This window comes from Vespula pensylvanica, chromosome 1 (genome assembly GCF_014466175.1).
Source record: "Vespula pensylvanica isolate Volc-1 chromosome 1, ASM1446617v1, whole genome shotgun sequence".
NCBI classification, from domain to species: domain Eukaryota; kingdom Metazoa; phylum Arthropoda; class Insecta; order Hymenoptera; family Vespidae; genus Vespula; species Vespula pensylvanica.
The window spans coordinates 10560211-10583120 of NC_057685.1; the positions used below are offsets into that span (position 1 = coordinate 10560211).

Consider the following 22910-nt stretch of genomic DNA (forward strand, 5'->3'; position numbering starts at 1 on the left):
GTCGGAGGCCATTATCCAATAACAATTGATTGAGCTGCATGAGTTAAGTGAAGTAATTGCCGGTGTATCAGGTTTTATAATTTATAATTTATATTTAGAAAGATATTTAATTAATAAATAAATAGTATGGCAGCATTTGAAGGTATAATAAAATATTTTTTCTTTAAATAAAACAATTACGTACAGTTGTCAAATGGGCTACTTATATATAATTTATTACATTACATTATCATACTTGAACGTTAATTAACATTGATACTTATAAAATAAGAACTAGTTGATTTTCACATTACGCTTTAACTTAATTTTTTTTTCTCAGAAATGGGTGTATTATCAGAAATAGCACAAGCTATTGAAGAAATAGATTGGATGTAAGTTATATTGATAACATTTTTTTCGAATGTGCAGTCATATTATAGAGTATATTTTCAAACAATAATGTAGTTAAATTTGCTATAATAATTACATCTACAATATTTTGAAATTTTGATATATTATAGGCTTCCAACGGATGTGCAGGCAGAGGCTATTCCTTTAATTTTAGGTGGAGGTGATATATTAATGGCTGCAGAAACTGGAAGTGGAAAAACTGGAGCATTTTGTTTACCAATTTTGCAAATTGTATGGGAAACATTAAAAGATATGGAATCTGGAAAAACTAGCAATTTTACAAAAGAACTGTCGCATTGTACGCACATACATACAATTTCTTTCTTCCTTTTGGATTTTTTAATGTTGTAACAATAGATATGTAATTATTTTTAGCTACACATTGGGGATTGAGTCTATTTGACAGAGGTCATGCTTTAGCTGTGACACCAGATGGTTTAAGATGTCAGAGTCGTGAGCCAAAAGAATGGCATGGATGCCGTGCCAATAAAGGAGTACAAGGAGATAGGAAATTTTTTTTTGAATGCATACCTACAGATGAGGGTTTATGTCGTGTGGGATGGTCTACTTCTCAGGTAAGTAATTATATTCTATAAACAATGGACAGGGAAGTTAATGTTTTTATATTTAGAATAATTTTAACAAATCGTTATAATTTAAACAGGCTTCTTTAGATTTAGGAACAGATAGATTTGGTTATGGCTTTGGAGGTACTGGTAAAAAGTCTAATGCAAAGCAATTCGATAATTATGGTGAACCTTTTGGAATGCATTGTGTAATTGGGTGTTTACTTGATTTATCAAATGGCATAATAAGATTCATGAAAAATGGTGTAGATCTGGGTGTAGCTTTTACATTGAATTCTCAACAAAAATCACAAATTTTTTTCCCAGCTGTTGTACTGAAAAATGCAGAAATGTCATTTAATTTTGGTGCTCAACCATTTAAGTATTCTCCACCAAATGGGTATATTGCTATATCTTCAGCTCCAAAAGAATATCTGAAACTTAATCCTATTAACAGTAGTCACAGTCAAAGCGTAGGAAGTAATAAACCTATAAACAATGCACCACAGGCTATAATCATTGAACCTTCTCGGGAATTAGCTGAACAAACCTATAATCAGATACAAAAAGTAAGTTTGTATCTCTGATTTGACTCTTCTAATTTCTAAAGAAATATATGGTTATATTTTTATTTATTAATTTTTAGTTTAAAACACATTTAAACAATCCTACAGTTCGAGAATTATTAGTTATTGGAGGAGTAAGCGTAAAGGAACAAATTTCAATGTTAAATTCAGGTGTTGATATAGTAGTTGGCACACCTGGTCGTTTGGAAGATCTAATACAAGGAGGATACATGTCATTGACACATTGCAGGTAATTTTATTTAAAGCTGAAAAAATAATTTCAAAAAAATTGGTTATTACAAGGTTATTATATATACACACACACACAGATTTTTTGTATTGGATGAAGCTGATGGATTATTAAAACAAGGATATACAGAACTTGTTGATCGTTTGCATAGACAAATTCCTAAGATTACATCAGATGGAAAAAGATTGCAGATGATTGTATGTTCAGCAACTTTACATTCATTTGAAGTAAAAAAGATGGCTGTAAGTTTTGAATACATCATAATATTATTTAACATTGCTTTATGTAATCTAATAATAGTATATTGTAACTTCTTTCGGTGCGTTTAGGAACGTTTAATGCATTTTCCGACGTGGGTTGATTTGAAGGGAGAGGATGTAGTTCCTGAAACTGTTCATCATGTCGTAGTAATAGTAGATCCTCAGAAAGACAAATTATGGCAAAACTTAAGAAGAAATATTGAAACAGATGGAGTGCATAATAGGGATAATATAAAACCTGGGAATAACACAGCTGGTTGGTACAACATTTAGCTTTGTTCTCTCAATGATTTTATCATATCAGTTATTTGATTGTTGAAATTTGTTTACAGAAGTATTGTCAGAGGCTGTTAAAATATTAAAAGGAGAATACTGTATTCGTGCTATAAGGGAACATAAAATGGATAGAGCATTACTTTTTTGCAGAACAAAACTTGACTGTGATAATTTGGAACGTTATTTGAAGCAAGTAGGAGGAAGTGAATTTTCATGTGTTTGTTTACACGGTGATAGAAAACCACAAGAGCGTAAAGCAAATTTAGAGAAATTTAAAAAAAGGGAAGTAAAGTTCTTAATTTGTACTGATGTAGCAGCAAGAGGTCTGGATATAACTGGTTTGCCATTCAGTAAGTATTACGTGACAACAAATTATTTAATATGGGAGACTAATTATTTGATTTGTCTAGTGATTAATATTACTTTGCCCGATGAAAAATCAAATTACGTGCACAGAATCGGAAGAGTCGGTAGAGCTGAACGAATGGGGCTGGCTATTTCTTTAGTTAGCAGTGTACCAGAGAAAGTATGGTATCACGGTGAATGGTGTCATTCTCGTGGTAGAAATTGTCATAATACTAATCTCACTGATCAAGGTGGATGTTGTATTTGGTATAATGAACCTAGAGTAAGTTAAAAAACATTTTCTTCACATTTATAACTGTCTGACATCGTTTGGGATCTGATATAAATCAAGGATTACCATAATAATTTATTTAAACTGTAAATAAGTAAAAATCTTTATTTGTGTTTACAGTATCTGGCAGACATTGAAGATCATTTGAATGTAACAATTGAACAAGTTGGCTCAAATATAAAGGTTCCAATAAATGAATTTGATGGAAAAGTCAGTTATGGTGAAAAAAGAGCAGTTATGGGTGAGTAGTTTTATATGTTTCTGAGCCTACAGTACTTATGTTTATAAAAACATATCGTTCTTAGGAACCAATTATGAGAATCACGTACATCAAATGGCACCCATCGTTGCTGAATTGACTGCACTGGAATCAAAAGCACAACTGATATATCTAAATAGACATCTAATAGTACACTAAATTGAAAATTAAAATATGCTTTGATAGCTTACCTGTGCATCTAAATATTTCATTACATCCTTGAATTTAATATGTGGAAAAGTTGTATTATATAATGAAAAATATAACAACATATAACTCATTTTTGGTGCGTACTGTAAATGCTTTTTCAATGGCTGTTCGATTATATGATTTGAAAGGATCGGTAAAATGTAAGTAACTATCATCGAAACAGAACTCGAAAGTTGACTAATCGATTGCCACAAAAGCATTTGCAATTTATATAAGACATACGGTAAGTATTTATTGTATTGTTACAATTTTCCATAATCGCATCGTTACTATTTCAGTTACACAAATGTATTATACAGTGGCTTTGTAGCAGTTGCTTTTGCATTATATATATATATATATATATATATATATATATATATATATAAAACACACACACACCACCCTTAAAACTTACTAAATGATTTTTTGTTTAATTACACATAATCGTTTATACGTATAACTTTTATATATTTTCAAAATCAATGGTAAAAGACTAAACTTATATAGTATATAAATCATACTGTGTCCAGACTTAACGTGTATGTGTTCATATCTTTTGTTAGCGCATATGGTAGCAGGTAGCCAACGTGTCCACTTATTTCGTGCATATGCAAAGGAGACACATATGGCCGCTCGTTTAAAAGGTTGCTTACGAAGTTAGTATAACGATTGTTAATTACACCTTTATTAGTTAATTTAATCGATTAATTATTAGTTTATATTTATGTAAAGTTTTCTTATTTTTTTTCTTCATATTCGGACAGTCATCACAGAATGAGAATGAAATATCTTTTTTTTAATCTACAAACATGATTGCAGTTACATACATACGTACATACATCTTTTATTTATATTTCACTACTCACATCTCGTACACACTACTCGCACACAAGCGAGCATTCATTCAACGGCAATTGATTTAAAGAATTGTATTTATATATTTATATAATACTTATACCAGATGTACCACTGAATTTTATCATTCAAAATATTTTCATTATTTTCTGTTTTGTGAAAAAAATGCTTAAGATAAAGTTACATTTTTTCAAAAGGCATATTTAATGACGGAAAGAATTCTTTTTTAGTCACTTTTTTGAAATTTTCTTGAATTTGTTTTACTTGAATTGATTCCTCGTGTCATTTTGAATAAAAAAATATGAGAGTACAATGTCAAAAAATGATTAATTCGCAAAATATTTTAAAAAATGTTTGAAGGTTCATGTAACTGTAATAAGTATTTTTTGTTGATTGAATCTAGAAAGAAATGTTAAAAGAGAAAGATGCATGATTGAAGGTAGACTACATATTCACAATATTTTGTTTGAAAGTACAATAATGTATGTACATATATACTAGCAAATGCAACGAATTACATGGTTCTATTTAAAAAAATATCGATGACCTTAAAATTTCGTAAAAAGATAATCTCAAGGAAAAATATTCTTTACTGTCAGATGTGTTCCTGAAATAGTGTAATTTTGTTTTAGACACTTTTTCCATAAAGTCAAAAATAACAAAAATGTTTTAGATAATAAAGTTAGACGATATACTCGGCATATATACAGTGTTTCGTTTAAAACGGTTTACCTAAATATCTCCTTTATCTATGACAATAGGAAAAATATTTTTTATGTAATTTAAAAAATTTTAAAGACAACTCAGACGGAAGAAAATTTTTTGTACAATGTCACTGACATGATTCTTTCAAGGTCATCCATGTTTTTTTTATATATATACACACATTTTTCTCTTTTGTATGTTATAGCTAATATTATCGTATTATCCATGTATAATAATATAACTTTGAAATGATCGAATTATAAAATTCTAAAATTAGTATGGAACTAACTTTCAGCGAGATACCAGGTTTCAACAATAACAGAAAATCGATCATTTACTTGGAATCGTAAATAAATATATTTATTATCCTTTTGGAGATACTCAAGAATTTGCTCACTGCTAGATCTTTCAGTATGATTAATTTTTCTTTTTGAAAAACATTAAAGGGTAAAGCTTATGAGGAGCAACTTACAATGCCAGAAAATATGAAGGAATAAATTATTCGTGCTTGTGCTGATAGTAAACCTGAAATTATCGAAAAGGCTGTGCAATCTGTTCATAGATTGTATCACAGCAGAAGGATATCAAATTAAACATTTATTACAATAATAAATGTATTTATTTACGATCTTCCGTTGGAACCCAATTTTTGCTGAAAGTAAATTCCATACTAATTTAAATATTTTAGAATTCAAGGTCATACTATTATATATGAATGAATGTAGAGTAATATTAGCTCTAATATACAATAGAAAAAAATATGTATGTATAAAAAAAAACAATCTTGCAAAAGTCATTAGAAAATGACGTCTATAGAAAAGATTTTTCATCTGATTCGTGTATTGAAACTGTTTAAATTACGTAAGAAATATTTATTTAAGTATCATTATAAATAGAGGAGATATTTAGGTAATCTGTTTTAAGTTAACATCCTGTATATTATGAAGATATATATATATATATATATATACACACACACACCTTTATTTTTATTTATTTAATATATTTACTATATATCCACCTCACGATTCGTACTAATATGGCACCAAAAGTTTCATTCCTGAATTATTTGCGGACATGCAATCCTGTTACTTCGTGTTTAATTCGTATAATAATGTTATGTTTTTATCTTTATCTCTCTCTCTCTCTCTCTCTCTCTCTCTCTCTCTCTCTCTCTCTCTCTCTCTCTTTTCCTTTTTTGTTCTATCTCTTTCTCTATGCTTCTATTCATTGTTTGAAATTATTTAATAATCATACGAATTTCTAGAAGCACGTGCCTATGAGTTTCTAGAACATGAGAATCGTAAGATGGACAACATTAATTTGATTCCCTACATAAATTTCACAAATTTAATCATTCATTCAGATCGTATCTACGTTTCGTGTGGGATTTGCTTTTTTCCTAAATAACTGCTTTCATTAAAATTACTATTAATGTTTCTTTCTTCACTTTTTTCCTTTCATTTTTTTCTCCTTCTCTTTCTTTATATAGTGAGAATAATCCATTTTAAGTCTTTAGCTAGACATTTTCTCTAAGAGACACTCAACAACGAATTAATTAAAGGTATAGGAGAAGGAGATGATTTAGGAGATGTAATATTAACGAGCTGGTAACTCCATTTTGGTTTCATTTCTCGCTCACATTTGACACATTGTACACATTTACGTACGAACAATTAAGTGATCGTTCGCCTTTGCGTTATTGCCAGAACGAAAAGTGAATCCTTCTCTTTTTCGGGTTGTATTTGTGTAATATGTATATATTTTTCTTTTATCTTTTTTTACTTTTGGCTCTTTTTTATTTTTTTTTTTCTTTACAAGATCTTCCGTATTTATCTTGGCTGTCTATTCATTAATCGTCAGATAGAATGCGAATTGTACTCTGAATTTTGTAGAGGATTACTTTTTGAAGAAGGATTAATCCTTCTTATTATGTAACGCACAGGTATGTAAATGGTTGAAATATTATACTCTTTTACAAATAATAACGTCTTGTTAGTTTTGTCACTTTACTATCTTTGAAACTACACATTTTGGAAACTTTTAGATAATGATTCTTTCTAAACATGACGCTGTTTTTCTTGCTCCTTGCATGAACAGCATTAGGAAGATTTAAAAAGAAAATCACTTTTCGAACAGCACCAACGATTAATCACTGCACACACATATTCTCCATTAAAAATTATACCATCGTATTTATCTACAATGACGCGAAACGCACTCGCAGTCGATTTTGATTACTTAATGTATATTTTATAGGATAGAGTTGGCGCGCTCGAGGCACAAGTAGCTTTCTCTCAATCCTCTCACATTTGAGCGGTCTCAGATTGGAAGTATTGCGAATAGATTAGAACAAATAAATAAAAATCTTTCTTTTCCAAGCTTCATGAGCAAATATTAGTTTAGAAAATGAAATTCAAGCGTGCGTGCGTGCGTGCATGCGCGCGCGCGCGTGTATATATATGACATAGAAATCAAGTTACAGAAGAGTGGAAGTTACAAATAATAGAGACAAAGACGATACACGATTAAGAAATTCTCAAAAACGGAAGAACTTTTGTCTCTTTAGAACTGTAATGATGATGATGATGATGATGATGATGATGATGATGATGATGATGATGATGATAGAAATAATAATAATAATAAGAAGAAGAATAGTAATAATAATAATAATAATAATAATAATAGAAATAATAATAATAAATAACAATAACAATAACAACAATAATAATAATTTATCCTTTTATATGACGTAATCATAAATCATTTTCTAGCCTAATATTTTTTTTTTTAATTTCATTCTCATTTCCCTCTGCGTTTTAGTAAAAAAATGATTGTCATCGAACCCGGCGATGACGATAATAACAAGATAATATATAGAGTTCATTTTAATAAAATTCGACTGTGTAAAAACAATTTTTCATCGATTAAAAATTGTTAAACAAATGAAGATAATCACAATGATACGATCGTTTATCCTTGATTAAAAAGTAGACGAATTATTTGCTTATTCGCTGAATAATAATAATAGTATAATAATAGTAATAATAATGATGATGATGATGATGATGATGATGATGATGATGATGATGATGATAGTAATAATAATACTAATAGTATATAGATGTTTCGTGTGAAGTAACGTTGAAGAAAAAGCTACGATATATTGCCTGATCCCATTCTCGTGTCCGAATAATATAATTGAACATAGTTATACCCTCCATAACGACACATCGCAAGACACATTAAATTGCTATATACAACTCTCACCTCGCACCGCAATTATGTCCAATCGGTCTATATCTTTACTTTCGTTCTTTAAGGCTAATATAAATCAATAACAACCAGGCTTGCAAAGCAAATTGATAGCAAAGCCTAAAAAGCGAAGGAAAATATCTTGTGAATGACATTAAAAATAACCATTTTACAATTAACCTTTGAGACGACAAGCACGTTTGCAAACAACAAATTACACACTTTACCTAAGGAGATAATCGTTCCTATCACATTTTTGAGATCAAATGGCTGATTCTCTTCATAAACACAGCCCTGACGCAAGTTCGTTTGATGCTATTCCTTTTGAATATTTTCTTACGGATACACGCGCGTGTTTTATGTGACATGTGCGCATGCTTGTGGAATCATATAGCATATAGCATGTCTTTCTCTAAGTTTTTACAAGTGTCCGGTATAAGCGTTTGTTTGGTATACTTGCGAACGATACACGAACAATCATTATCGGTACACTTCATACACGCATAATATACAATAATAATCTTAGAATTACAGGAGACATGCCTTTTCCTTTTCTCCCTTATTCGGCTTGCTTCTTCGGAGCAAATGAATGTGTATACATATGTTGTATATATTAATATTATTCGTTAGATATCTTGTACGGATCCGTGATTTGTGTATTTACAAATAAAAATTGCTTGCACCACATAAACATATAGATACATATTCACACAACCATTTCACTGTACGTACACAACGGTAATAGAAGGAAAGAAAAAACTTGTGCGATCGGTATATATATAATATACATTGGTATTAGTCTCGGGGCCATATACCTACAAGCTGCTAATTCGGTATTTGTCGGATTCGTTTACGTTGAGACATACACGCAACCATAATTACATTTAATAATTTTTTTTCTTTTTTCTTTATTGGCTTGTAAAGCAATATCCAATGTCTTTTTGTGACCGTCTTATGGCGGCCGTGGATTCCACACGACGGATTAATATGCAATTACACACTATTAACAGTTCTTCGGTTCTCTCTCTTTTTTTTTTTTTTTTTTTCATTTATTCTTTCTATAGATTTTATTCATTTATTCTATACATCAGTATTAATATTTTTATGAACGGTTATATTTAAGAAGAAAGAAAAAGTATGTGTGTGTGCGTCTTCTCATACGATCGTTTCTCGAAGACTGAAAAAAATGTATCGTTTGTTAAACGGTACATATTTCTGTTTTCTTCTTCTTTGAAAAACATCCGAGAGAGAGAGAACAAAAGAGAGAGAGGGGGGAGGGAGGGGGAGAGAGAGAATGAATGAAAGAGAGAGAGAGAGAGAGAGAGAGAGAGAGAGAGAGAGAGAGAGAGAGAGAGAGAGAGAACCTCGCCTAGATGAAAGGCAAAGTTATACGCTCTTTTTGTTATTTGCACTCGATTACTTTACATGGACAGTAATTACTCTCTTATCTAAAAAACAGGGAAAAGATTTCTTTTCAACGTCTATAATTGATGAACTAAGTAATTCTCTCATGACGATACTACTAACATACAACAGGCATACATAAAATACAGATTCTTTTGGATTTATTTGTCCAGATTATATATATTTAGGTGTCGATGAAGTTTATGGAGAATATATACTCGCAAACCAAACTCTTCTCTCTTTTCCTCATTGAACTTGCATACTCTCTTGTATATTTTTATTATTATGCACCTTAACGAATACGATAAAAATAGTGCTTCAAAAAGATATAAATAAAAGTAGGGATTATGACTTGTTTCTTAATGTATTTAGTACGATAGATACACATAAGTATGTGTGAGTGCACCCATCAAATCGATACACAAAAGTACACTTAATGCGGATGTACATATGTATGTGGACACATACACATATATAGAGTATCCTTTTTAACGCTTTAATATTTTTGCATTTATCGACAAATTCCAGTTTATCCAACTGCATCAGTTTGACGATTTAACTTCCTTTTCTTTCCTTCCCTTTCTATTTCTTTCTCTTCTGTATTCTATTAGTCTCGAGTCTAAGAGAGGCTTGATCGATCGTTCAGAGGCGAGCGAAAGTACTACGGAAAGCGAAGGAATTTAAAAACGAAATAAAACTACTTAAAGTACTCGCGAGGATACGAGTGTTAGTCTTCGTACTTAGATGCCTATTGTAAACTATATCTGAGACGTTTATTCTTTTGTTGTTTGTATTTTATTGCGTAATAAAAAAGGATTAAGACGAATTGATTAAAAACAATACTTGATACAGCATAGTGAGATTTTTTACACTGAAAAGAAGAATGTTCTATGAACATTCTAAGAGATTAAAAATAAACTATTATTATATAAGAGAAACTATTTATATAAATATCGCTCATATCACTCTTTTCTATTCTCTTGTAGATGTGAAATCTTTGAAAACTCGTTGATCTAAAAAAGTATAATCGATAAAGTAAAATATAAAATGCAGACTATCGCATTATGCCCAAGAAAATTCAGAAAGAAACGAAAAAACGTAAAAAGAAGAAGAGCACCTAGAGGACTGTGCCAATGACGCATTTTCAGTGTCAGCCATCTGTCTTTAACCGTAAGAAATAACAACGACTTTACATATGATGTATTCTCGCATCGCGCACGATTTTGTAACATCGTAACAGCCCAGAGACCCGTTTGTCGTCTCGCTATGTAATATTTACAAAAAAAGCTACGTAATCGGAATCATTAAAAAAAAATAGGATAATTTTTTCCATATACAGGGTGTCCCAAATGTCAAAAAGAAAAGTACAAACTTTCTCATATTTCATAGGACAGGATACTTGGCTCGAACTTTCGTACTTTTTCAAAGTTAGTAGAAGGGAAAGATAAATAAACGCGTAGACAAAAGAGTAATCATCTTTAAAAAGTTACACTAGGCGATAACGAACATATTCTCTCCTGACAGTTTAATTTAAAACGTACGTTTTTCTTTTCATAATTAAATTTACGTATGTTATTATCTATCAACGTACTCTCATTTTAAATTCAGAGAGAGAACGTGATACCGGTATAACAAGAAACTTAAACGTGGTGCATTTGCTCTATTAATTTGGATACACGCGTAATAGCTACATATATTAGTATCGTTATGTATCTAGATACACGTTATAAAATTATTTTGACGGAAACCAGTAGAAAATATGACATAACGAGGAATCCTTGTGTCGTAGGAAACAGATAAAAAAGATGAATTCATGGACGGTCACCCTGTACATATTTGATACATAGTTTATACATATAATTAAAACGCTCTTCGAAATACTGTAAAATCTCATAAAATACTCTTCTCATAAAACGGTACGAATGAGACTACCGTGGGTCGGACTGATACGATTAAAAGTCGAGATTCGGAAATAGAAAATGAATTGCCAGAGATATGGGGAGATTCTGATAAAATCGTAAAATACGACGACAATGACAAATAAACAAAGAAAAAGAGAAAGAAGCAGAGATTCGAAACAAAGGGAATATTTCGGCGGTTTTAGGGATTCGATTGATTTCCCTTTCTAAGAAAGATACGAAAAGATATATATCCTAGAAAGAGGGAGGGGTGGGAGGGAGGGGGGGGGAGAGAGAGAGAGGAAAAGAGAGAAAGAGATGGCCAATGTCCTTAAGAAATATTCTTACCATTTAAACCGAGCCGCGACGTTTAGATAGTGTATTGAACATGTGTAGAAGAACATACGTTTTGCAGAGGACGATGCATATAGCTTGTGATAAATATTAATAATCTGGGAGATATATATCACGGTCCTTGCTTATCTTCCCCTTGCTTTTATCAACGAATTGATATGTAATAAAAATAAAATTAACGAGATAATAATTAGAATTGCACGAGTTATCAGTGGCCGGTGTAAGGGCGGCCGCTCAGCCATTCAGCACACTCTCCTCGAATCTAAAAAAGAAGAAAGAAGAAAAAAAAAAAAAAACAGAAAAAAAAGGAGAAAGGACTGGCCGAATATGTCAAAGTACATGTCAAAATATCTCTATATTGCAAAGGACAGCAAGATTGGAGATGGAGAGCAGGACGTGGTACACGCGTTGTATCAGGGCTCGTACAACGCTTTCACAGAGAGAAAAGTTCTTTCCTCCGTATTTTTCGTCGGCATAGGAGATCCGTTATTTTTCCCCATGAATCGTGAAAATTCCATTTGAGGAAAACTAACGAAGCATATGTCCCGTAGCAGAGAAAAAAGTGTTTCTTACTCGACGAGAGGGCTTACTCCTTCTTCTCTCGACCTTGTATGTATATTTTCTCACGTGCGACGAGGTCGTTTCGTTCGCGTTCCACCGATACGGCTTGCCATACTATTTCGCGGCACGAGGATATATCCTTAGCCATACGAGATAATAGCAATATAGCTTCTCTCATATGGCTCGAAACGGCTCGTGGTGGGGGAGCTGCAGGAGCAAATAGTAAGACGAACGCTCGACAGGACAACACGTCGGCGGGAATGAAGTCACAAGAGCTCGTACTGGCGTAAGTGCATCCGCTGAATGATATCCCGACAATCGTTGAACACTCTCTTGATATTTTCGGTGTCAACGGCACAAGTGAAGTGCGGGTAGCAATAGTGTTTACCATCTCCGCTGGCTGTGCTTATACGCTACAAGTAGTAACATTTTATTGTTAATCACAATCGTTGAATTAACATTAACGCGACCGGCTGTGATTCTAGTCACAAAATGTTTTGCTATTAATGAAATACAGAACGACAATAAAGAATGAAAATGATGATTAAGTTATACAACAATATGTATAGATGTATATTTTTATGGCGCGGAGGAGAGTGAAAGAGAACTGAGGATCGATTTGAGCATTCCTTTCATACTTACGAGAAATTCATCTCTGATGAAGTACTTGGCCCTTAAGACGTCAGGCGGTTCTGAGGGATCTGTGACTACACCAGGTTCGACTGGCGTTTGATAACGAGAGAACTCAGGAAAATAATCCTCCAATTTATGCTTTCCTGCCTTTATCTTCTCCGCCAAGAGATCTTGCTTATTTAGAAATAAAATCACGGAAATTGTGCGGAGCCATCTAAAAAGAATAAAAGTAGAAAGATTTACGTAACGTCGAAAGAATTTTATTCCGAATACTGATCGTAGCAAGTTGACCGATCAATTTTTCCTTTATAATGCATATCGTGTATCTTACCGATTGTTCCAAATACTTTTGAAGAGATCGAGGCTCTCCCGGAGTCTCAACTTCGTCGGGTCCTCCCTGAGTACCATATTATAACTACTACATGCTGTTACAAATATGATCGCCGTTACGTCATTGAAACATTGTATCCATTTTCTCCTTTCGTCTCGTTGTCCGCCAACGTCAAACATGCTGCAATAATGAGATCGTTAATAGTCACCTTACTTAATCGTCGGTTCTTATTTTAAGAATCATCATTCCTTTTTATTTTTCATTATAACCAACACGACAACATTTTCTACTTCTCTAACAACGGTCTTAAGTCTTGAGAGAAAATAAATCGATTCTCTTCGAGGGATAGCCGTTTTCTTTTGTCACTTTTCGCACGTATACATACCTAATAGCAAGCACGCGCGCGATCATGAAGGAGACAAAACGGAGAGAAAGGGACTGAAAATCTGGAGCGTCGTAGATACAACCTGACACCGGCGAGTGAACGCAAAAAGGGAAAATATTATAAAGTTCCGAAGGCATTAGCGCGTGTAACGGATTTCGCTGTACGTTTAGCGTAACGTCGACATTGTATAAACGGCGCCGTCACTATACGATGCCGATGCTGCTTTGCGTTATATTTACCGTCAGCCGATGTTACTGCAATACGTCGGCTATATATAGTTAAACAACACTGGAGTAAAGCAAGGAGATATCGCGTAGAACTTACTGAAAGTTTACTTTGTCCACCTGAAACCGGGTTTCGAAGATACCGGACGTAAGGACTCGACACCTCAGGATATCCTAAAACAGGAGGAGAATAAAGAAAATTGGACGCTATACTTCGTTAGATAAAGATTAAATCTCATATTACGTTTGATTTGAAATTATTTGAGGAAAAAGAAGAAGAAAAAGAAGTGAAGAAAGATAAATGAACGCACACAACATACACAGCGTGTAGCGTGTATTGCTGTGTTTATGTGCGTGTATGTATTACCTGCTCCGTTGGCGTGTAGTCCGGTTGTTTTACAATAGCTACTTTGTCTAGAAAACTGAAACAGAAAAGAGAAAATGTTTTAACGTCTAGTGTTATTCGCAAAACTAAAATTTATCAGAACTCGACATCAATCTGTTTGTACGTTCTAACATATCAACAAATTTTTTATCATCGCGAACATCACTTGCTCGGGCATATCGTGATATGCTCGACCAAAATCAAGTTGAAGGGTTATTGATCCATACTGCTTTTCCGTGATGACAATCATTGGTAATCAACCACATCGTTATCCTGAGAGGCCACTTCGTAGGTACGCATGCGGTCAAATGACAATGCGGATATCTATATTTTACCTAGCGGAAATTGGTCAAACTCTTTGCGCAAACACTGTAGTCATCATCGTAGAAGTTGGCAAGTCTTCACTACTTCTAATTCTATCAGAAAAATAAACACAAGTGAAGAAATCAACAATATAAAATCGTTATAAATATATCGAAACCCTTCTAATTTGATTGGATATGCATCAAATATGTAGAATAATTCGAATTAATGCAGTGCCATACATTTACTTCATTTCTCTTATTACATTTGACACCCGCTGATTGAAGAAGCGAAAATGAAAAGTTAAGGATCGATCTGTTGCCGATATTTTGCCGCTATGTTCGACTATAAGCAACGAGTTGAAGACAAATAAAAGGAAAGAGAACAAACAAAAAGGATCATCAAACGAAGGTGTAGAATTCGTGGCGTCATGGCAGCACGTATGGCAAGGAAAAGAATGCTAAAAAATGTAAGGTACTCGTTCATTGGAAAAGGGTGGAATTTCAGGGTATTGAAGAAAGAGGAAGAAAGAATGCGCGCACACAGACACAAATACACATGTGCGCGCGCGCGTACGCTAAATCTCCATCTCTTTTGCCAACCCCCACCATTCCTCTCTCTCATATCTTCCGTACCGAGGGGCAGAGGGAGAGCACGAAGAGGGAAAATCGATCCTTAGTGGTGTCCTACCTAACCCCAACCCTTGCCCTGTCGGCCTCGTCGAGCATGCACATACGCCTATTTGGTATCCACTTTTCAATCCAGGTCATGGGTCACTGCCATCGCTGCCCGTCATCAATCGTACATACAAACTTAGCTTCCACATACTCCCTCTTCCATATACACAAGCAAACATTAATACGAAACACTTCGTCCCTGATATTGCCTTTATAAGGATTTCTATCGTTCTATATATATATATGTGTGTGCCATATGAAAATATGGCAGAGAATTAAGATAACACGATGCTGCTCTACTATTATCACGAAGGGATAATTTGTTGCAAATATTTCTTTGCTCGTAAAGTATCTTATGAATAATGTTTTATCATGGATGATATATTTTATCATAGATTGAGATAATTACAGAGGCTAATCTAATGCGATTTTAATAGTAGATCTTTATAATGGAAGATATAAAGATGAATTGTTTTGAACGAATTATTCTTTCTAATCTCTCTCCGTTCTTTCCTCTCTCTTTCTCTCTACAACGACGATGCCATTTTCCTCTCTTTCAAACGCTAACCTAAGAGAGAAAGAGGAAGGGAGAAAGGGGGGGGGGAGAGAGCTCTGTGATCCTCTTTATAGAAGGGGTTTCATTCTAAACGCTTTTCGGTGTCTTTTGAAGCTTTGACGTTATTTGTACCGATCGAATAACTTTGAATACATATACACTCCACACTGTGTATCTACCTACGTGCAAGCATCATATAGACTCACGAAACAGGTATCTTTACCACGCCATATACCACAAGCTTCTCTAATCGGTCCATGAATACTTTACGGAGAAACATGAACAGTGAATCTTTCGTATACGATAATTCCGTAAATATAGCACGAATTGAAGCGTCCTTTTATTGATGTCAACAATTTAAAACGTTGGATATTGATAAGAGAAAATTTATCAGTGATTTCATTTTATACAAATTGGAGAATTTCAAATTTGGAATAGATTTGAAATTGAAAACAACTTTTAGGGATTCGTCCAGTTCATTTATTATACAAAGTGTTATATCCGTGTTCTAATTAAAATACTCTACGCACTGTGCATTCTTCCTTCAAAAAATTTTCTATCATTCGTGATAATCCTTGCAATTCTAATCGTTGTCCGTTAGACTTTACAGACCAATACGAAAAAGATAAGAACAAATATGCAGAAGAGGGTAATTAAATGCACGTAGATGTTCATAAATGTATTACTCTCTAACTCTTTCTTTTCTTGTTGGTTTAGCGTGGTTTTTCAATCCTTTCTAGTTGGAAAGCTAACATGGAAAGTAGACGTAAGAAGAAGATACCATGAAACAAATTCGTAAAAGAAGATAGATCATTAGTAGGTATTGACGCGCTTTGAGAGAAATAAGGTCGTTGATTTCTTGAGAATCGAAAGAATTAGCAGGCCAAGATTGTGACAAAAGGATTCTCTCGTTATCACAGAGTATTAGAACAGCAACGACCTTCGGGTAAATCGTAACATTGTTTTTTCGCGAATAGTGCATGTTCCGAAGTGTCTATTTACTAGCAACTTCTCTTTGCGAGGAAGAGAGATAGGTAGAGAGAAAAGAGCAATAAACACGCTTGCTATCCTCGATTCGTATCCAGGTCGTAAAAGCGAGCACGAGCTTGACACAAATGCAACCATCTTTGCACATATGCTATAGATTCTCTATAGAGTCCTATCTTCTTGTTTCTTCGCAAAGCAAGTGTTTTGATTGAGATTTCTAATATCGAGAAAGATCTTAAAATTGAAAAGATTAAGAACAATTATTAAAACGTAAACTCCAAATGAAAGATTGAACGTGTTCCGATAACGACTATTCTTTTGGGAGAAAAGATAAATTATGTATTACACGCAATCATTGGTCGTGCGAATTATAGCACTTAGGTATAGCACGCGTGCGCACGGGAGAGAGAGAGAGAGAGAGAGAGAGAGCTACATGTAGTAATGACGCATTAATGTGCTTTTTTCTTTTCTCTTCTTACTTTAACGTCGTAAAATACCTATAAAAATATATATTGTTTAACAATCGATAATAATCAGATTCGAGAGATACCTAAATAGTTGTCGTTGTTATTTGTTTCATTGTCGGTCGTACACGTTCGTTACAACAATTGCGAGAAGAAATGAGAAGAATCTTTAGAGAAGAAGATGAATTGATTTCACAAATTGGGAAATGAGGAAAATATCATTGCGCGGGGATAATTGCAGGCAATAAATATGATCGAAAGTCTGAAAGTGTACGCTCTTTCTCCATCCAGCAACATTCCTCCGATATATCTCAAGCAACGCTTCCTAAAAATACGATTCGCTATTTATAACGAGCCGTTCCTCGCGATATGAGAGGATAGAAACTGAAAAAGAAGACCACTGACAGTCATATGACTTTTAACTTTCAGATTTGTAGACTTCTCTGCAGTATTTATATGCAGAGGAAACAGCGTACAACTTCGTTTCGATGTGTCAAAAAGAATAATGTATAGATTAAGACAAAACTGTAACTACCGTTACATAAAGGTAATAATTTCAAAGAAAATGATACGTTTCCGTATATGCATACGCCTACACTTAGACGTATATTCATCTCTCTTAATGTAGGCATATCTCGAATATGATTTCAAAGATAGTAGGTAATATCGTAGCATAAATCGTGAACAGAGCTCATGGAGTTTTAGCCAAATATAGCCTGCATTCTCTAACTATATACATGTGTTTGATGTTTGGTTAGGCGTAAAACGAAATCACATGCGCCGACTTGTTAATAGTATCAGTCTTCATTTACGCAGGAGATTTACGCTTTTTCCCTCGTTGTGCGTGTACGGTAGATACACGGTGCAACAACCTTCTGTTTCAGAAGAACGATTCTTTAACGATTTTTAAACTCGACGAATTTTACTTAACGAATTTCACTTATTTATTTATATTAAAATAAAAGTCACATGTGACATAACTGTACATAGCGACAACGAATTTTACCTTCGAAAAAGTTCGATGTTGATTGTGAGCAGGTTCGCTGAGAACCCTAGATAAGCCAGTGGCCCCTATTAAAGCGATTATCTCGTTAAAGCATTGTCTCCATTGGTATTAGATCGGTGTTACAAGCCTATGTATATACGCGTACTCCGCCCTAAGTATTGTATGCGACGTAATTTTTTGTAAAAATCTATATCCTCCTGAAAAGAATTTCAATCCAACAGTAAAAAAAACAAAAAAGCGTTAAATAAAACATATTGAGTCGAACTAAAATACCGATATTGATCCTATAAATTGTTACTGAAGTTTATAACAATTTACATTAAAACAATTCAATATCGCTCTCGTGCGCGCAATATCGCAAATATATTATCTTGTTTATAATAATGGACCGACTGAAACGATACGAGTATTTGCTACTGAAACATCCTAACACTGTGAGAATCGTACAAATTTAATATTTTTTTAATAATAATTTATATATGTATGTGTATAATGGAAGTAATAACGATATAGACATTTGCTGGATCATTCATTGAAGTTTTTCAGCATTTGGGTTGCGTTTTGTCGTAAGTTATTTCTGTCTTATTTTGCCGCGTTTTATTCGTGCAAGTTCTCGAGTTTCTTGAGTTTTTGAAGGAGACGAAATTTGGACGTTCACTTCCGTCACTTTTGTCGCTTCTATTTTCACGATACTTTTTCGGCATTTATTCGACACATCATTGAGAGGAATCTATCGAAAGATTTTTCTTCGAATTTTCCCAAAAAAGAAAGAGGGCGAGAGGAGAGAGCGGAGGGGAGGGGTAGAAGAAGAGGGAGAAGAGAGAGAGAGAGAGAGAGAGAGAGAGAGAAAGAGAGAAAGAGCGAACAAGAGGTAAAGAGGGAGAAGAAGAGAGAGAGAGAGAGAGAGAGAGAGAGAGAAGATATCTTACACAGTACTTCTATTATCAACTCGTGAACGTTATCGTTCGGCCTTCTTATCGTAATCGTGATATCACCGTGTGGGGCAGATTACAAAAATTGTACTCCGAATAAAGGACGATTCTAATACGATGAAGATAAGGAATAATTTATCCTTTCTCATCCTTCACCGATTTTTAGAAAAAAGAGGAGAATGAAAGAAAAAAAAAGAAGAGAGAGAGAGAGGAAAAAGAGGAAGCATGGTACCCACGTTTTTCTCTGAACGTTTCTCGTTGACGAGCAAACAATCGCATTAAACGTGACTCACTATTTGGCGCAGTCGATGAGCTGGTACTCGTTACTCCTCTCGAAGCTTTGCTGAACACCTCGATCTCTCCATAATGTTTCGACGATTTCATAGAACTCCTGAAAAGCAGGAAATGATATATCATTAATAAAAGAATAAAAAAGAGAAAAATGTCATGTCTCTTGTGAACCAGAGAAAGTGGCAAGTCTACATAGCAATGGCGTAAGAGCAATTTAGAAACTAGAGATCTTCATCGAACGAAATTAAATTTACACGGTCGATAACAACGCAAAGAATTTGGGATAAAAACAATTCGATGTTTATTTGTATTATTTTTATTACAATCCTTTATTATAGCAACTTCTCTGAATCATCGTTGGCCGAGTTATTGCTGAAAGGTTATCCTACTTATTTTTCTTCCTACTTTCTAAATCATTTTATCTATCTATCTCTGTCTCGAAAATAATAAAAGAACAATTCGATGTCTAACCATCGAATTTTATCTCTAATAAGAAATGAACTCGTTCAGCGCATTTCGAAGATGCAATAGTATTGTAAAAACAAACACGTACGATAATATGCGAGGAACTAAAAATAAATATATATTTGTCGAAATACCGAAATGATTCATACATACCTACTTTTCACCATACGCGACTAATAATGAAAGAAAGAAATAGAGAGAGAGAGAGAGAGAGAGAGAGAGAGAGAGAGAGAGAAATAGAGAGAGAGAGAGAAATAGAGAGAGAGAGAGAGAGAGAGAGAGAGAGAGAGAGAGAATGAGCTTTGGAACTAACTGTCCTATGAGTCTCGTCATTTATCGAGCCACGTAGCATCTCATATCGCTAATGAGATATGTCGGACTTAAGAATTTAGAATTAATTATTCTCTTGAATGTCTGAAGGCGGTTTTCAAGAGAAGACAGACGTTGGCACGGCTTTGCGCGACGACTCGTTACTAGTACCGAAATGCACTAAGATGCGATGAAAAGTTACTTTTTTTCGTAATAGGATTGGACGCAAAAAATCTAAAGTATCGTCAGATATATATTTATTAGATTTATTCATTGCCTATTATTAATTAATATCGATCAAATGCTATTATTGAATAATCACTAGTGCAAAGTATCAATAGAAAAATCGACAAGAACGAAAAAAATAAATCATTAAGTTACGTGCGGCAGGACACCAGTGTTCAACAAATTATTTTCATGCCTTTCATTCTGGCTCTTCATACATATTTACCTACTTATCATAGAAATGAGAAGAAAAAGGAAGAGATGTATGAATCAATTAACGACTTTGACGATTCGGTTTAGATGATTTCATTTTCCTTCTCATTATGTTATAGATTATTATCTTACAAATCTTAATTACGATACAGACTATTAAGATTACTCTTTGATTAGCAAGCAAACCAGTTCTGCATATGAATTACCTAAAAACCGGGAAAAGAAAAAATCAATTGGCGAGAAAGAAATATAAAGGTGAAAAGCAATAATTTGTCGTGCTTATCTTTAAATTCAGCATTTATTACTTGACGATTTCGACCACCATATGTTATATTAATTTATGCAATAGATATGCGTTGGATATAGGAAGGTGCATTCGTGTGCGTCCATGCTCGTAGATCTCCAAATGTACGCCTGTATTCGCGCGCGCGCGCGTGTGTGTGTGTGTGTGTGTTGCGTCAGGGTTGCGTGTCACCGTAGTACAAGTACGTTTTAAATCGACCTGCCATGAGAAATAGAGAGGGAGAAAGAGAGATTCGACTTGGATACTGCCAGAAATAAACTTCCGTATCCTTGGTAGGGCCTCTTCTAGATATTTGGAAGACCAGTTGACAGTGATAAATTAAGCGCACGAATCATCAGAGGCAAGGACGGGTAAAGGGAAAGCGCTGTTACATACATGATAAATTTAATTACGAGAATTGCGAGTATGTCCTCGGATTGTTCCTAGTGCGCTTGTGTTTACAGCAATGTATGTATAACACGTGTTTCAAATATTCCGATCCAGTTTCATTGATTAAATCATTCTCTCTCTCTCTCATCGGCCGTCGACGATTTAATCGCATCAAAAAGAAAACTGAGGACACGAAGGCAAGTAAGTACTACTTCTACGAAAATTAGTACCGCCTGTTGCTGCTCCTAAATGTACCATTGAAGATAACGTTATTATATCTTTAACATTTGAATGGATGCGCGTGTGGTTTCACTATTCTATTTTTAATAACGACCTAAGGAAAGTTGGTGAACGAAGACATTTCCGTTAAATAAACTTCTGCCAAGTCCAATAAGCTCACTGTCTTCTTAGAATTACTGTGTGTGTATATACCTATTGCTTATACACTAACATACAACGTATAAGTAAGCTATATACCAAGGCATAAGCGCGCATCATTTAAAATTTATCTAAAATGCGGAAAAAGACAAATACGTTATTACAGAAGGTTATTTAATTCGCACGAATCGTTAGTTATTTCTTTATTTTGTTGGTGATTTTCGGAGGCGATGACATTGAAAGATGCATATTGAAGGTTGCATTTGTTGAATTAAAAATAAACGGTCATACCGGATCATCGTAAATACAATATACATACGTTCGGAAAGCTTCCAAAAATATAATCGGAATCAAATATAATTCATTTCTTTTTTATTTTTATGTAAATAATTTCTTTAAACTTACGTAAAAAATTTTCTTTGAAAAAAAAAAGAAAGATCACCATCACCACTCCGTTACAGTGACTAGACGATGTGAACTTGATTGGACATTTCAAAAATTCATTTTGCGCGAATTCTACATTCTGATAGGCAACGCCCTACGACGACGACAGCATAAAAACATAATAATCGTAAAACATGCTGTCGGTGAGAAGATTTAATTCGATTAATCCGAGTATTTTGTTCACAATGGAGTCAGAACACATACATACATTGTACAACCATAAATAATAGTGCATGATAATGCACACATATATGCTCTCGTGTATACCTTTTTATAAATTTTATATAAATTACGTATCGTCATATACGAAATCGGCGGTCAACCATTCATTTATAACTATGTATGTACACACACACACACACACACACACACACACACACACACACACATTCGAATACGTACTTTACATGTACAGGTAGGTATTATAGGTATGTGCTACGACTCGCAAAGTGAATGACGCAAAACATGCGAATTATTTTGTCGCGACTTTATTTTGAGAGACACGTCGCATCCTGAATTCGAATTCACGTTTGCTTTTAAATCCATAAAATGTATGCGAATTCTCTCTCTCTCTCTCTCTCTCTCTCTCTCTCTCTCT

General features: G+C 33.9%; 2 protein-coding genes across 4 annotated transcripts in view; one reads left to right on the forward strand and one right to left on the reverse strand.

Moving 5' to 3' along the window:
- The first annotated feature begins 23 nt into the window (after positions 1-23).
- LOC122636724 (ATP-dependent RNA helicase Ddx1) lies at positions 24-3484 on the forward strand. 2 transcript variants are annotated; one of them, XM_043828267.1, is made up of 12 exons: positions 31-142; positions 320-371; positions 501-688; positions 766-965; positions 1055-1525; positions 1603-1772; positions 1852-2014; positions 2102-2288; positions 2365-2658; positions 2719-2936; positions 3066-3186; positions 3251-3484. In XM_043828267.1, the coding sequence occupies exons 1-12, from the start codon at positions 127-129 to the stop codon at positions 3361-3363; spliced, it is 2193 nt and encodes a 730-aa protein (XP_043684202.1). In that variant the 5' UTR covers positions 31-126; the 3' UTR covers positions 3364-3484. The 2 variants fall into 2 exon arrangements, 1 of the variants encoding a protein (XP_043684202.1); XR_006329016.1 differs by lacking the exon at positions 3251-3484 and having other exon boundaries at positions 24-142; positions 2765-2936; positions 3066-3166.
- Positions 3485-11795: 8311 nt separating this feature from the next.
- The window catches only part of LOC122636914 (guanine nucleotide-binding protein G(s) subunit alpha), a 19233-nt gene continuing 8118 nt past the window's right edge, over positions 11796-22910 (reverse strand). Inside the window, exons 5-11 of one of the 2 annotated variants that reach the window (XR_006329094.1) lie at positions 19608-19705; positions 14372-14426; positions 14105-14178; positions 13396-13575; positions 13074-13278; positions 12444-12844; positions 11796-12132 (exon numbers count right to left, since the gene is read on the reverse strand). Coding sequence is in view for 1 of the 2 variants with exons in the window: in XM_043828605.1 (XP_043684540.1) it covers positions 12698-12844; positions 13074-13278; positions 13396-13575; positions 14105-14178; positions 14372-14426; positions 19608-19705 (759 nt within the window). In the remaining variant the exon portion in view is untranslated. Of the gene's footprint in view, positions 12845-13073; positions 13279-13395; positions 13576-14104; positions 14179-14371; positions 14427-19607; positions 19706-22910 lie in introns of both variants that reach the window. The other variant, XM_043828605.1, reaches the window with a different exon arrangement.